Source organism: Sus scrofa, chromosome 15, assembly GCF_054392235.1.
Source record: "Sus scrofa isolate SSC_HxYL_T2T_F1_AM1 chromosome 15, Sscrofa_HxYL_maternal_Yorkshire_Landrace_v2.0, whole genome shotgun sequence".
NCBI lineage: Eukaryota > Metazoa > Chordata > Mammalia > Artiodactyla > Suidae > Sus > Sus scrofa.
In genome coordinates this window covers 107,609,730-107,625,192 of record NC_139397.1, presented here as the reverse complement: position 1 = coordinate 107,625,192, position 15,463 = coordinate 107,609,730, and the positions used below count along the sequence as shown (strand labels likewise).

General features: G+C 33.4%; 2 protein-coding genes across 51 annotated transcripts in view; both read right to left on the bottom strand.

The window, feature by feature from the left end:
• COL3A1 (collagen type III alpha 1 chain) overlaps positions 1 to 15,463 on the bottom strand; it is a 528,757-nt gene that overhangs the window by 331,395 nt on the left and 181,899 nt on the right. The window lies entirely within an intron of this gene.
• GULP1 (GULP PTB domain containing engulfment adaptor 1) overlaps positions 12,100 to 15,463 on the bottom strand; it is a 263,558-nt gene continuing 260,194 nt past the window's right edge. For all 50 annotated transcript variants that reach the window (XM_021075367.2, XM_084999167.1, XM_084999162.1 and 47 more), the window contains one exon: positions 12,100 to 14,072. In XM_021075367.2, the coding sequence (XP_020931026.1) occupies positions 14,001 to 14,072 (72 nt within the window). In that variant the 3' untranslated portion in view covers positions 12,100 to 14,000. The remainder of the gene's footprint in view (positions 14,073 to 15,463) is intronic.

The following is a 15,463-nucleotide window of genomic DNA, read 5'->3' as shown; positions in this document are numbered from 1 at the left end:
TTATCTATTCATCTGTTGATGGACATTTAGGTTGTTTCCATGTCTTGGCTACTATAAATAGTTCTGCAATGAACAGTCTGCAATGAATATCTAATCTTTTCTTTTTTTTTTTTCTTTTTACTTTTTGGCTGTACCCATAGCATATGAAAGTTCTTGGGCCAGGGATTGATTCTAAGCTACAGCTGCAACCTATGCTGCAGGTGTGGCAATGCCTGGCCCTTAACCCACTACACTAGGCCAGGGATCAAACTTGCACCTCCACAGTGACCCAAGCCACTGCATCAGATTCGCAACCCACTGCGCAACAGCAGAAATTCCTATCTTTTTGAAGTATGGTTTTCTCTGGATATATGCCCAGGTGTGGGACTGCTTGATCATATGGTAGTAATATTTTTACTTTTCTAAATAAACTCCATACTGTTTTCCATAGTGGTTGTACTAATTTACATTCCCACCAACAGTGTAAGAGGGTTCCCTTTTCTCCACACTCTCTGTAGCATTTATTGTTTATAGACTTTTTGATGAGGACCATTCTGACTGGTGTTAGGTGATACCTAATTGTAGTTTTGATTTGGATTTTTCTAATAATTGGTGATGTTGAACATCCTTTCGTGTGCATTTTAGCCATCTCTATTTCTTCAGACCATACTACAAAGCTACAGTCATCAAGACAGTATGGTATGGAAACAAAAACGGAAGTGTAGATCAATGGAATTGGATAGAAAGCCCAGAAATAAACCCATGCACCTATGGTCAATTAATCTTTGATGAAGGAGGCAAGAATATACAATGGAAAAAAGATAGCTTCTTCAATTAAGCAGTGCTGGGAAAGCTGTATGGCTACATGTAAAAGAATGAAATTAGAACACTAACACCATAAACAAAAATAAACTTAAAAAGGATAAAGATCTAAATTTAATTCTGGATACCATAAAACCCGTAGAAGAAAACGTAAGCAGAACACACTTTGACATAAACTGGAGCAATATCTTTTTGATATACCTCCTAGAATTATGACAATAAAAACAAAAATAAATGAATGGGATTTAATTAAACCTAAAAGCTTTTGCACAGCAAAGGAGACCATAAACAAAATGAAAAGACAACCCACAGAAGGGAAGAAAATATTTCTGAAGAAGTGACCAACAAGTGATTAATCTCCAAAATACAAGAACAACACACGGAACTCAATATCAAAAAAACAAACAAACCAATTAAAAAACTGGGCAGAAAATCTGAATAGACACTTGCTTTTGCACTTTTAACCTGTGACTGCACAATAGTATATGTGTATATCTTTTCTTCTGTGTAACCTTAAGTATATTATATATGCCATACTATTTTTTCATCTCCCAAAGTTACTTTATTTACACTTGGCAGACACTAACCCTTAAAATGAAATAAACAGGTTCTTTGGAATACCATTGTAAAATATCATTTTGTAACATTTCTACAACTTAAATAATCTAATATTTTACTGAGTTTATGTAAAATTAATTCTCACATATTTCTAGTTTATCACCACTTCTGTATTTATGATGCACATTTCTCTTATTTTTTTTAGATTTAATCATCTTTTCTTCTATTGCTTAGGTCTAGAGAAAAACTGGCATGTCTAAAGTTAATTTCTTCTTTTATCTTTATTTTGCTTTGTAAATATTTGAGTGTTATGTTAATTAATTTAAAAAATTCCCTAGAAAACATTTAAGTCATGTTTAAAATAAACTTTTAAATTCAGAGATCATTTTAGATTTGGAGGAAAATCACGAAGATAGTTCAGTGAGTTCCCATGTACTGCACACATATACCTCTCTTATTCACTTGTCTTGATTAGTGCATTTGTTACAATTAATGACTAATATTGATGTATTATTGTTAACTAAATTCCAAAAATTATTCAGATTTCCTTAGTTTTTACCTAAGGTCCTCTTTCTGTTTCTGAATCCCATCCAGATACCACATTCTATTGAGTAGTCACATCTCCTTAGGTTCCTCTTGGCAGTGTCAATTTCTCATGTTTTCCTAGGTTTTTTGCTTTTGTTTTTGCTTATTTTTGGCCATGCCTGTGGCATGCGGAAGTTTCCAGGCCAGAGATAAAACACGCACTCACCACAGCAGCAACCCAAGCTGCAGCAGTGACAACACCAGAACCTAACTTGCTATGCCACAGGGAATTCCACGTTGGCTTAGTTTTTGATGACCATGAGAGTTTTGAGTCATCCTAGTTAGCTATTTTGTAGAACAGCCCTCTATTCTGACTTGTCTGATGATTTTTCCTTGTGAGTAGATGTGGCCGTGGTTTATGAGAGGACGTTCTCAGAGGTAAAGTGCCATTTTGATTCCATCGTTTCTAGGGTGCATAATATCAACATGGTTGATTACTTTTGATGTGAACACTGATTCCCTGTCAGAGGTAGTGTCTCTCAGGTTTTTCCACTGCAAAGTTAACTTTTCCCAACTTCTGATGCTGTACTATTTTCCATTTTTTTTTCCCTATGTTATGCTTTTCTCTAAACAGTCCACACTTAAGGAGTGGGGAGTTCTGCTTCACCTCCTTGAGGGGAAAGTATCTGCACAAATTATTTGGAATTCTTCTGTATGCCATATTTATCTTTTCTCCACAATTTATTAATTTATTCAATCACTTGTTTATATCAAGATAAACTCATGGATATTTATTTGTAACTTTGGATTGTAATCCAATTCTACTTTATTTTGGTGCTCAAATTTTTCCATCTTTGGCCATTGGAAGTTCTTTCAGTTGACTCCTGTATCCCTCTGATGCAATCCATCAGTGTGTTTTCCTTTTCTTGCTTTTCTTTTTAACTGTTTCCTTATTTTCAGATACTACAAGATGCTCCAAACTCATTGGGGGTATTTTTTACACAAATTATAGAATCAACCAACATTTCAAGGAGGAGCCCTGGTTCCTTTTATTGAAAAATGGTATTAGAAGCCAAGATCTAAGTAACACATGTGCTCATTGCTACTAGGATGTCACTGCTTCTAGAGCCTCTGAGCTGACAAAGCAAGGAATGTTTGTATTCTAATTGGTGTATACATGCTTATCTATAAATATATCTATATGTAACTATTTATATCTATATTAAGTTAAAAATGGGTCTTTGCTGGTGTATCCAAATCTAATCCATTTCCACATAGATCACTGTGTGGGCTTCTTCCCTTGCTTATCTGTAAACGTCCACTCCAATAGTGAGAAACCTGGTTACCATCATTGGCCATAGATTTACTTAATTGTTTAATTCCAACATGCATATATAGTGGTATTAGAATTATTTACTCACATCCCCATGTGAAATAACTATAAGACCTAGAGCATATTGCTTATGCACAATTCACTTTGCCTTGAAGACCCACTAATTTCCAAGATGACTTAGGTCAGCACATTTACTTCCTCCCTTTTCTGTGAACCTGTTCCATACATTCTTACAGTTAGATTGTTTTTGCTATGTTCCACATTTCATTCTAGGATCTCCCAATATCCTAAGTGACTTTTAAAATTTTTCATGCATTAAGTTTCTGCATGTGCTGCACAGTGTCATTTATCCACCATTATAGTATCATACAAAATAGTTTCACTGCTTTAAATTTTTTTTCTATGCTTCATCTATTAAATTCTCTCTCCTTATCTAAACCCTTGGCAAATACTGACCTTTTTTTTTACCATGACTGTACTTTTGCTTTTTCCACAATACATAGTTTTGGAATCATACAGTACATAGCCTTTTCAGAGTGACTTCTTTGGGGTAGAAATATGTGTTTAAGGTGTTCTCACTGTGGTGCAGTGGATTAATGATCCATCTTGTCCCTGTAGCATTGTCAGTTAGATGCCCTTCCTAGCACACTGGGTTAAGGATCTGGTGTTGCAGCAGCTGTGGCATAGGTCACAGATGTGGCTCAGATTCGATTCCTGGCCTATGAACTTCCATGTGATGTGGGTGTGGCCAAGAATGGGAAACAATGTGTTTTAAATTCATCCACATCTTTTTGTGGTCTGATAGCTCATTTCTTTTTTCCTTTAATAGTATTTTATGGATGTACATTGTACAAATGTACCACAGTTTATACATTCACCTCTTGAAGGACATCTTGGTTGCTATCTGCGGCAATCATGAATAAAGTTGATTTAAGCATTTACATACAGGTTTTTGTGTAAATTAGTTGGATAAACACCTATGAGAGTTATCGTTGAATCAAATGGTAGGACCGTGTTTAGTTTTGTAAGAAGCTGCCACACTGTGCCATTTTCCATTATCATCAGCAATGAATGAGAGTTTCTATTGTGCTACATCCTTGTCTGCAATCAGTACTGTATTGTATTATTGCATTGTATTGTATTGTATTTTTATGGGCACACCCACAGCATATAGAAGTTTCCTGGGCCAGGGATTGAATCTAAGCCACAGCTGCAACCTATGCTGCAGTTGCAGCAATGCTAGATCCTTTAACCCACTGTACCCAGCTGGGCTTCAAACCCGAGTGACCATGGTGACCCTAGCTGCTGCAGTCAGATTTTTTTTTTTTTTAAATGGCTGCACCTGCCATGCCATTGGAAGTTCCCAGGCTAGGGGTTAAATCCCAGCCACAACTGCAGCAATACTGGATCCTTTAACCCACTGCATCTGGCCAGGGAGAGAATCCAGACCTCTACCAGTGACCCGAGCCACTGCAATCAGATTATTAACCCACTGCACCACAGCAGAAACTCCTTTCAGCTTGCAAATTTTTGACTATTCATATCAAAAACTCAATAGTCCATGTTGCACTTTCACATGTATAGGAATAAAGGGTTATGACATCACAATGAGAAATTTCTCTACCACTTTATGTACTCTGTGAAAAACCTAAGCTAGAACATTTGATAGTAAATAATCCTTCTATCACAGCACTAATAGATGATTTCTGCTCTACTGAAATAGCTCAATGGAAGACACTGAATAAAATTTTCTGTATGGTGCCATATTAGAGATAAATTAATAGGGAACAGAAAAAAGCATTATTTATATGAGTAAGCTAACTTTAAAAAATATCTTGTAGAGCAAATGAACATTATGTAGTACTAAAGTATACAGTAAAATTAAGAAATAGAAACATTTTGTGAATTTATTTTCACAAAATCTTGATATAAAAACAAACATGCTTAATGAATATATGCATAATCATTAGATTTTAAAATTTGAAGTTCTTACAGAAGCTTAAATATAGTGGATATGTTTGCCTTTCATACAAAATCTGTCTGGAATATATCTATAAATAAATAGAAGTAACATTTTTCTATATCCATAATTGCCTTGGCTCTAATTCGTATTAATTTACAACTATTATGAAATATTATGTCAAATAATAAAGTCAAGAATAATGTTAGTAAAATATCTGAATAAGTATGTACTTTAAAATGAGAAAAATTGTTTCTATATAGTGACCTGTATTCTATACAAAAGTCTTCCATATTTTGGGTTAAAATTTATTTAGGCAGGACAGAGATATTTAGATGCAAACCAGCTTGACTGAATGTATAACTGATTTTGTTTGAACTTTCTTTTGTTTAAACCTCCCTAAGGGAAAGAATAAGGCAGCATGAATTGCTGTTCAACACCATCTACTTTAGAATCACATTCTGTAGTTTACTAATAATCTTGCTATATTATGCTGATCCGCAATTTTTTGGGGACATATTTTTATCCCAAGTAGTTGGCAGAGTTTCTAGAGCAACTGCTTTATTCTGGGAAATCTGGCTGCCATGATTAGTGGTTTGAGTATAGTATTTCCATACAAGTAAGTACCCACTGATGCATTTGTGGTTTCACATATACCAAGAAATATTCTGTGATGAGTGCCAAATGGAAAAGATTGTTCATCTCACAATGATCTTTCTGGCCACATAGACATACCACAATCTGTATCAGTAGTCTTGAAATTTTGGCAGTCCTAAATATACATTATTCTTGTCAATATAGATTCATTATTCAGACCATTTCTTTTGATATATTAGCCTTTAGGAAATGAGAAAAAAAGAAGTATGTCTCTATTTTTTCCAAATTTTTATTAAATAACACAAGCTACTTTAATAATTGACTTAGACCAAACTCAGAACCACATTTCTAGAAGCTTCTCTTTCTTTCTATCTTTTTTTCTTTTTTTCTTTTGAGAGAAAGATTTATCTTGTTGAAATGAGCATAGTCAGAGCGGAGGTGCAGCCAGGGCACAGAAATTTCATTTCTCCCTTCAAAATATGTACAGTTAGGGCACATAAAAGAATCAGTGAAGCACAATAACTTATTTTTTCTTTCCATCTATACCCACCCAGGAGAGTAGACTTCAGTCAGCACAAAAGGCATCAGAGAAGCCTTTTAACATAAGGCATCTGTCTTAAGTATTAAAAATGTGACTTCAGTTTTCTTCTTAAATACCATCACAGCTGACCTTTTGAAACAGAGCTGAAGTTTCTCTCTACTTGAAATTGCTCATTCTCATGAAGAACAATAACCAATTAATGCATTTATTTTAATCTCACTTGGCCTTTTTTGAGAGCAAGCACATTCCAAAATAGCTCTCTGTGTTCTTTAAATCCTAGCTACACTGTTTCATTATACATCTGAAAAAATGAATTCACTATGGCAATTTTCTTGATAATTGCTAGAGGAAAAAATGAGTGGTATTATATGCAAGTTAATATTAAATATTATATGATGTAAAAACTGTTGAAGTCTCTAACACATAAAATTCAAACTGATAAAACATAGTCTTCCTTTTACTTTTCCATTTAATTTTTTTGTTGGTTGTTAAACAATTTTCATGCATTGCTTTTGGGGACATTTTTGTACAATTTTCCCTTGACCTTCTAATTTTGAGTTGGGGAACAGTACGGGAAACAATCTGGTTTTGATGGAATCCCAAAATTTTAAGTGTGTGTGTTCTAAATAAACTCAACTAGGTCATATGACTCATGGGCTTTCCATGGTCTGACTTTATTTTATGTCTACAAACTTTCTAATTAATTTTTTGATTATATATATGTTCTTAATTACTTTTTTTAAAAAATTGAACGGTTCGCTAAGAATGAGGTACTGCTTTAGGGTTTTTTGGCAAGATATCTTCTAAAGGTTTGTACAGATCTGATCAATTTGCATAGCAAAAATAAATACTTAGCCCCTTGTGGTTTTCAAAGACAGCTGTTTTCTCTAGTTTCAGTTCTATGATTAAGCCTTAAGGAAGGGATACAGAGTGATGAGAAATGCAATTGCTGCCTTTGGAAGATATAACAGGCATGCTGGGGAATTTTTATGTTCTGTTTTTCTTTTCTTTATAAGTACAGCAATAAGAAAAATGCTACCAAAAAACTGATAACAAAGGATTAAACACAACATATGTCAAAGGAAAGTTTTATCTGAATACATTTCAAGAAAATATTCTACTATTCACAATCTCACATATGAAGCTTCATTACAAAACCTAAGCACATACAAGTAGGTGTCTATAAAATCCAGAAATATAACAAATTTTTTGTGAGTCTAAATATTTGACTCCATGTAAACATTTAAGAATATTTATGCTTTGATAGTTTGATCTAGGATTATCTTATACATTTCAGCATTTTTTTTTTTTTTGCTGGCATTTTTAAGGTTTAATGTGTACTTGGAAAGATGGGAATTCCTTTGAGACATCATTTATCTTAAAGTTATTTTGAAAATATGGAAAAGCCAATAGTACTTTTGAAGGAAGCACAGGTCCCATTTCTGCCCTGTAAATACATGTACTCTGAGGTCTGTGTCCCTGGGATTAGGAAAGGCTGAGAAAGGAGAGAGTTTTTGAATCATGCTTTTGCCTCCCATTCAACTTAGTTATGAAGGGACAGAACTCTACACATGGATTTTAAGATGATAAACAGATACAAAAGCCAAGACAGTTTTGTGGTTTCTGTTGTCTTCTTTTATAGGACCCTGGTCCTCCAGAGGCACTATTTACCTAGGAGCCATTGATTCAATTTTTGTTTATAACTAGTATGTGTAAATAAAAGAGGAAATATGTGCTTTCTATGACAGTGTTTTCTAATCTTTGGTTTATTTGGAAGACTTCCTTTTTTATGCCAAGAATAGCTAATGTTCAGGAACTTTATGAACCCCATTACACAACTTTCCCAAAGTCAAAGATCAGTCTAGAGCTATAACTGTAAGTTAACATCAAAGAATGAAGTTTTCAATCTAGTTCAGTGGTTGCCTATAGCTCAGACTGAGTTGTTCTAAAGCAAATGCAGTTTATGTAAGTAATCTTCTTAAAAAATTACTTAATTCACGTAACTATGGTTTAGAAATTTTCAAAATCATGTGATTCAAAAAAAGTGATATATATTTTTCTAATGGCCATTGATGGCAGGAAGGCATGAAAGAAGTGGCCAGCTTTTCTTCAGGCACTTTCCTGTTTAATTCCTTTTATGTAGAAAAGATGAAAACTGGAGGCATTATCAGAGAATTAAAAGGAATTAAAGAGGAATTACTATAGAAACAGCTTTTTACATAATTGCATCATACTTATCACTCCCTAGCCTGCAAATGGTCCAAACTGTCTGAAAAATGAAGGGAGAACAGGTCAGGTATCTGTGCTAGTCACTTTGCCAAGTGTGGGTTAGTTGGTATCTTTGAACATTTGTGATACCCACTCACTATCTGTCTCCTCCCACCCCTTGTACTGTCTAGTACAAGTTTTTTTTTTTTCTCAGTTGAAGAAGATGCCAAGAGTAAAATAAATGAAGAACTAAATAGCTAAATGAAGCGTGTGTTTGTCTATGTACAAGAGAAATTAATATAAACTGAATCTTGGCCAAAATCTGTCTTCATACCCTTTCTACATGTACTTAGCTATTTAATACCAATCAATAAATGATACTAATATTACATTTTGAAAACTATATAGAAAAGCAAAATAATACAAAGCACTGGAAAATAATAACCCTTTCAGTTAGTCTCAGAGTTACATTAATTTTTTTCAACTACTAGTAGATTCAGCCATAAATTTTTTTTTCCTTTCAAAATGTAGCCAAGAAACAAACATCTTTCTTTGCTTTCTTTGCAGGAAAGAACCAGTATCTGGATTATTTCCAGGCCATCCAGACAGCTATTTCAACTGGAACAAGTGACCTTTGGAACAGACTAGAACATAGCAGCTTGGCCAGACAGAGGGGAAGGAGTAGTCAACTGGGAAGGGTCCCAACATGTTCCTATGAAATGTCATTTGAAGTAAGAGGACAATAAAAAGCTAAGGACAAATAAATGAACTTAAAAACATTTAAAGCCAATGAAAACCGTGTGACCACAACATTGGATTCAAGAAAAGACTCAATTTGAGCCTTTCCTATCATTTTTTACTTCATATGTTCAACAAATATAGTTCTCCACCTGCTGAGTGTAGGCAATGTCCCTTAATTATACAACATTAATCTTTGAATCTTCACAGCCTCATTGAAGTTCTAATAATCAATTAATAAATAATACTAACATAATTAATATAACATAATCATATAAACAGTAACCAATTGTTTTTCCTCCCTTTACTGAGCCACATTTTCTTAGTCTATGAAGCTATGGTGGTTAATAGATGCTCTTAGAGAATGTCAAAATCTTTATGTAGAAAATCATTGTTACATATGAAGACAGTTAAAATACTGATTAAAAAAAAGAGAGAACAAAATGGTTATCTCCTAATATTTACTTCGAAGGCGTGTCATTCTTTTCTTTCATAGAGAGCCTAAGAAGGTTTAGTTCACATCATTAGCAAAAAACATGCTTAAGAATCATTCAATCTTTCACTGAATGCTTATAGCACCAAAGAAGATATAAAATTGTAAAGCAAACCTCCTTTAAGATTTTTGGAGAATAAACAGAAGTTTAAAAAAAAACTTTATTGAAATATATTTAAAAGATGTTTCCAATACAGTATTTTATTGATTTTTACAAAATATATTAGTAACAATAAGTTGATAAACTACAATTGACAGAGAAAATGCTGTGAGATTTCAGAATGTCCTTGAACAGAAAACCTAATTAGGCCCAGTGTGTACTGGGGAATTCTTCTAAGAAGATAGCTCCTACAGCTTCTAGCTAGATTCTTTTAATGAAAACAGCAACATTTAAAAGGTCAATTCAAGTTCCAAAATGCCTAGAACGATGCTTACAAACTGGAAAAATTTGGTTCAATGAATTTTGAGTGTGCATCTGAATAAATACCAAAAATGTAGCTAAAGGTAACTATAAGGCATAGTTTTAGCATAGTTTTGGTTATACAGTTGTGATGGTACTTACTGTTAGCTCACACAGAACCCAATGTTGGTGATATAGAAATAAGAAAATCAGATCTTTCAGTTTATCCTGTAGTGTCAGAAAAATTTGAAGTGAACTTTTAAACTCAGTTCCTTCTTCAGTATGTATATTGTTTAACTATGATTTTGGAAGTTGTATGTCTTAGGATTCATGAACTAGAGTGGAAAGAAATGAATTCAGAGAAAGATAATGGCTTTTGCTATTTAAATAATATCCAGTTTCATAAAATTTCACTTGAAAGTAAGGAAATAGAAGATACAAATTATTTTAGGAGGCAGTCTCCTCACTACTGTAAGGAATCCTGCTTTAGATGAATTCCAGAGAAAATATGTTTTGAGGGAGAGAATTCTAGAAGTGGGTTATATTTGGACCTTAATAACATGAGATCAAGACATGTAACAAGTGTATAAGAATTAAGGTTTGTGTCAAGTTTATGAGATGGGTGTTGGAGGGGGAAGTTCTTGAGACATTTGTCTGAGGTTATCTAGGAAGGAGAGGCCACTTAAGCTAGGCACTTCCTGCATGAGACTTAGGGGTCCAAGGGTAATGATACCCATGTCCATATCAACAGTGTGTTATTTGCCGGTAAAAAGTGTAGTTTGGGTGGAGCTGGGATTCAGTTGTCAAAACTGAGTCCAAGATTCTTCAAGTAATTCAACAGAGGCTGAAACCCAAAATCATGAATAAATATTGAATTTGGAACTATAGAGGGAAACACTGGAACAGAAAAATATTAACAGCCAGTTGTTTTCATGGTTATGTTAAGTAACATCAAAAAGGGTAAAAATAAAAGTCAGTATTTAGAAATGCAACAACACAAAATTTATTAGAATTCTGTGAAAACAAATTCCCATAATGTGACTAAAATTAAAAAAAAAATTTAAAGCCCAAACACAAAAAACAAGAAGAGATAAAGAAAATTACTGTCATTGGCCTGTCTTTCTAAGTCTCACACTGGTTATCTAACATTATATAAACTAGCCAGTGCTAGGTACCCAAATTTAAACATAGTTAAATATAAGTGTTTTCAAGATCCATTTTGGTTCACATAGTACTTTAATATATATTAACTTTCATTTATTTATTCATATATTTGCCTTACTTTTCCTTTACAATGATAAATTCACTAAAGGCAAGGCTCCTATCATCTTCAATTTAACAATGACTATTAGCAAACTTGCCAGACATGCCTACCCACCCAATACATGTCATTCACATAGAGTGAGTAATAAATGAACTTTATTGAATGGCTGGATGAATTGTTCATAGGTGTGCAAAGGCTGTGCATGTGAGTCCTGTGTGCCATTCGAATACTTTACATTGTGTTTTAAATAGGTTCAAAACGTCTTCACGATATTCCAATTAGCCACAGCTCAAATCCTATTATCAAGTCCACCTTTTTAAGACCATTGGCCAAGACACTCTTTGTATTACCAGGATAAAAAGGCTCTCCATTTTCAAAAGAGATACTTACATAATATAATTATTATACCAAATGCTTCGTGAATGGAACCAAACTATGATCTCTCTCATCAACAGGATGAAGTCCACTGTTTTCACAACCAAAGGATGTTTCATCATAAGGCTAAAATGTGTGTGGGCTGTAAGAAATGAAATTAAAGGTAAAATATCTTCATGCTTTCTTCTTTCTCATTCTGTCTTTCTTTTGGCTTTAATTTATGACCAGGAAAATCTGGCATGAAGTAGCTTCAGAATGTGCCTAAATTAATTAGAGGTTATTAAATGAGTAAATTATACAATATAATTTATTTAAAATTATTTATTCTCAGCAAAATCAAACATATCACTGAGTTTACATAGAAATACAATTTTCAACTGGATCTTCATAAAAATGCACTGGTGAAATAAATGTTCATAATTAATGACCAATTATGTACTGTTTAATCATGCCAGTAGCAGAATTGATTACCATTAAAAATTGGTAAAGGAACATACCTTAAATGTGCAAAGTACTCTATTGTGTTACCATTGATAATAAATTGCCACTAAATATATACCTATTACATAAAGCTTTTTAAAGTACAATAAAAATACAAATTCTATCTGTTAAAAAAAGCCATTGATATGGCTTCTAAACATTCTCATTATACAAATTCCAAAATACTATATGACAAACAAAATTAAAAAGACTCCTCTTTATGAAACATATACTACCTCTAGTTAAGGTACAACTTAGCAAATAACAGAAAACAAACAAGAAGGCTTATATATACCATAGAACATTATGAAGATACATACAAATATAATATTGCATAAGCATATTTGATCTCTTTTCCTAGTGAAAATATACCTTTAGCACTTAAAGTAAATCCCCATGACTAAAAGAAAAGAAAATTTTTGAGATCTACCCTCAATCTAAGCTCACAGGTTCATTAATTTATTTTTCTTATAATGTGATGAACCAAATTATAAATTTGACCATAAATTTTTGCTGCACTGAGGACAAATTAGAATCTGTTACGTAACTGGCAAAGGCATAGGAAAGAAACATTTTTAAAAGTCAGAGTTCATCAGCATGTCAAGAATCAGGTACAAGAAAATGTTATTGTTCATATTAAAACCAAACTGAGCAGTAATTTGATTTTTGTGAAATATGACATTCTGACTTTAACAAATCAAATACAAATTAAATTTGCTAAATAACATTGACAATTCATAAGTAGAGGTGCCATAGATTTTTTAAAGTATCAAAACAAATGTGCCATCACAAAATAAACTTTGGTGAGAAAATATCTTTTTAAAGGAGAAAAATATAAGAAGGACAGTCTTATTCAGTGAGAAAAAATATATTTGGTAAAGTAAATATGGGCAATAGATACTGAAACAATAGCATATATTCCAAACATTTTTTAGAAAACATCAGATCAGATGATGTTCAGTAAACATCTGTCTGGTAATGTAACTTACCTCATTAGAAATTAAATTTTAAGTGTAAATAGCAAGTTTTTGTTTTTTCCACAAATCTTTATTGACGAAATAAATAAAATATTTAGAGTATAATTGATAATAATAACTAAAATTATTACCTTGACTTTACTAATAAATACTCTAAATACATTTGGTGTAATTAATATTGGAATTTATATTTTTGTTATCTTACCTGCTAAAAATAACCTGGTGATATTATATTCAAAGTTTACATTTTCCCAATAATATGAACAACATTTCATACATAAAATGCCATCTGTCTCATGAGTGATAACATGTTTCTTGGTTTGAATACAGAACCTATTTAGTCTGGCATTGGTGTATCTCTTTAGGACTTTCAAACACATTATTAAGGTATGGCTTTTGGGAAATCAGTAATAAATTAGTAGCCTGCAGTGTGGGCAGAAATTCGAAAAAACTAATTATTTAGAACTCAGACAAGGCAGATATTTGGATAATTTGTCTTTCAATTATAAATTTTACAAACAGAAACAGAAAGGAACATAAAAGTATGACCTACTTTACAGTGGTTGTTTTTCAAACAAAATATTACAGATCTACAGTGGATGTTGGGAAATTTTACTGAAATAATCATCAAAAAGTTAAGATATTCAAAAATATATTGGCACATGTATAATACCTGTCGTAAGTAAATGATGAATGATACATATGTATACAAAACAAATTTAACACATTCAGGACCTCTTCTTCTTGACATCAGCACCTACTGTCTAATGGGTCGAGACAAAATACTGTGCCTTCAAGAGTTAGTCCCATTTTGAACCCCTCCTATAAAACAAAGTAAAATCATTAAAATAGGAAATGTTCATAGCAAAAAAAAAAAAAAAAAAAAAAGAAAGGAAAGAAACCATAAATGAGACAGTATGAACAGAAGTTGAAATCTTCACACTTTGATCAACTAAGAAATAATCATGTCAAATGTTGGCTTGTCAAATTTTTATCAAGTGCTTTCTTACCCATTAGGGCGCCCTTTTTTTTTTGTCTTTTTGTCTTTTCTAGGACTGCACCCACAGCATATGGAGGTTCCCAGGCTAAGGGGTCTAATCGGAGCTGTAGCCGCCGGCCGGCCTAGGCCAAGGCCACAGCAAGTAGGATCCGAGCCATGTCTGCGACCTACACCACAGCTCAGGGCAACGCCGGATCCTTAACCCACTGAGTGAGCGAGGCCAGGGATTGAACCCGCAACCTCAACCTAGTTGGATTGGTTAACCACTGAGCCACAGGGGAACTGCCCATTATCCCTTTAAAAGTTTTAAATATTCATGAGGTTAGCATGTATAAGAGATAGAAGAAAACAGAAATATGTGGAATTAAGTAGTTTTAAGACTTAAACGCTTCTTTTCAGAAAAGTCTAATTAATTATGTCATTCTCCTGTAGCTTAAATCCCTTGGTTTGAAAGGGCAATATTCATTTAAACATAAGATAGCTAGACTGCAAGTTGATAACAGTTTGATGATTTTCACCTTTTCTTCCTGGTTACCACTGTCCAGAGCCTGGTAAAATACTTTAAAATATTTTCCCTAAATGCAATGCTGTATCCTATATGGAACACAGGATTGCAGACCACTTTGCCACAGAGAAAGCTTCCTTTATCAGCCTTGCAGCTGCCTGTAGTAGCAAATTACTGCTTCAAATCCCACTCTCCCCAAGTATGTTTTAGATATTTCTGGAAATTACATTGCCTTTGATTTATTGAGAGCAAGAATACAATTACCATGAATTGTCTTGGTTTTCTTTCTTTCTTTTCTTTTTTTTTTTTTTTTTTGTGGGGGGGAGTTGAGTTAAAAGTTAGTGGCAAAGGAGTTTGTCCTTCCCTACTCAAAGCTCTCTTTTCTGTATAAGATAACTGAACTGAGGACCATCTCTGGTCTTATCACCTTCTCCGCCCCCCATCCTTGCTCATAAAATGAAATGTGAAGGGCAGTCTATTCCCCAGGAGAAGAAAATTTCTCTCAAAGAGAAGACTTCTGTCCTCTGTTCTGCTTTATGTTTTGTTTTTTATCTACTTGTGTGTTAGCCAATTGCGTATCTATTTGCATTTACTCAAATTACTTTCGCTTAGATCAGGTATCCAATGTATCTATCTTATTATACATCCAACGTAAACAGTATCATATAGAGGAAGAATTCATTACAAAATGCAAGCAACACCCTTTTC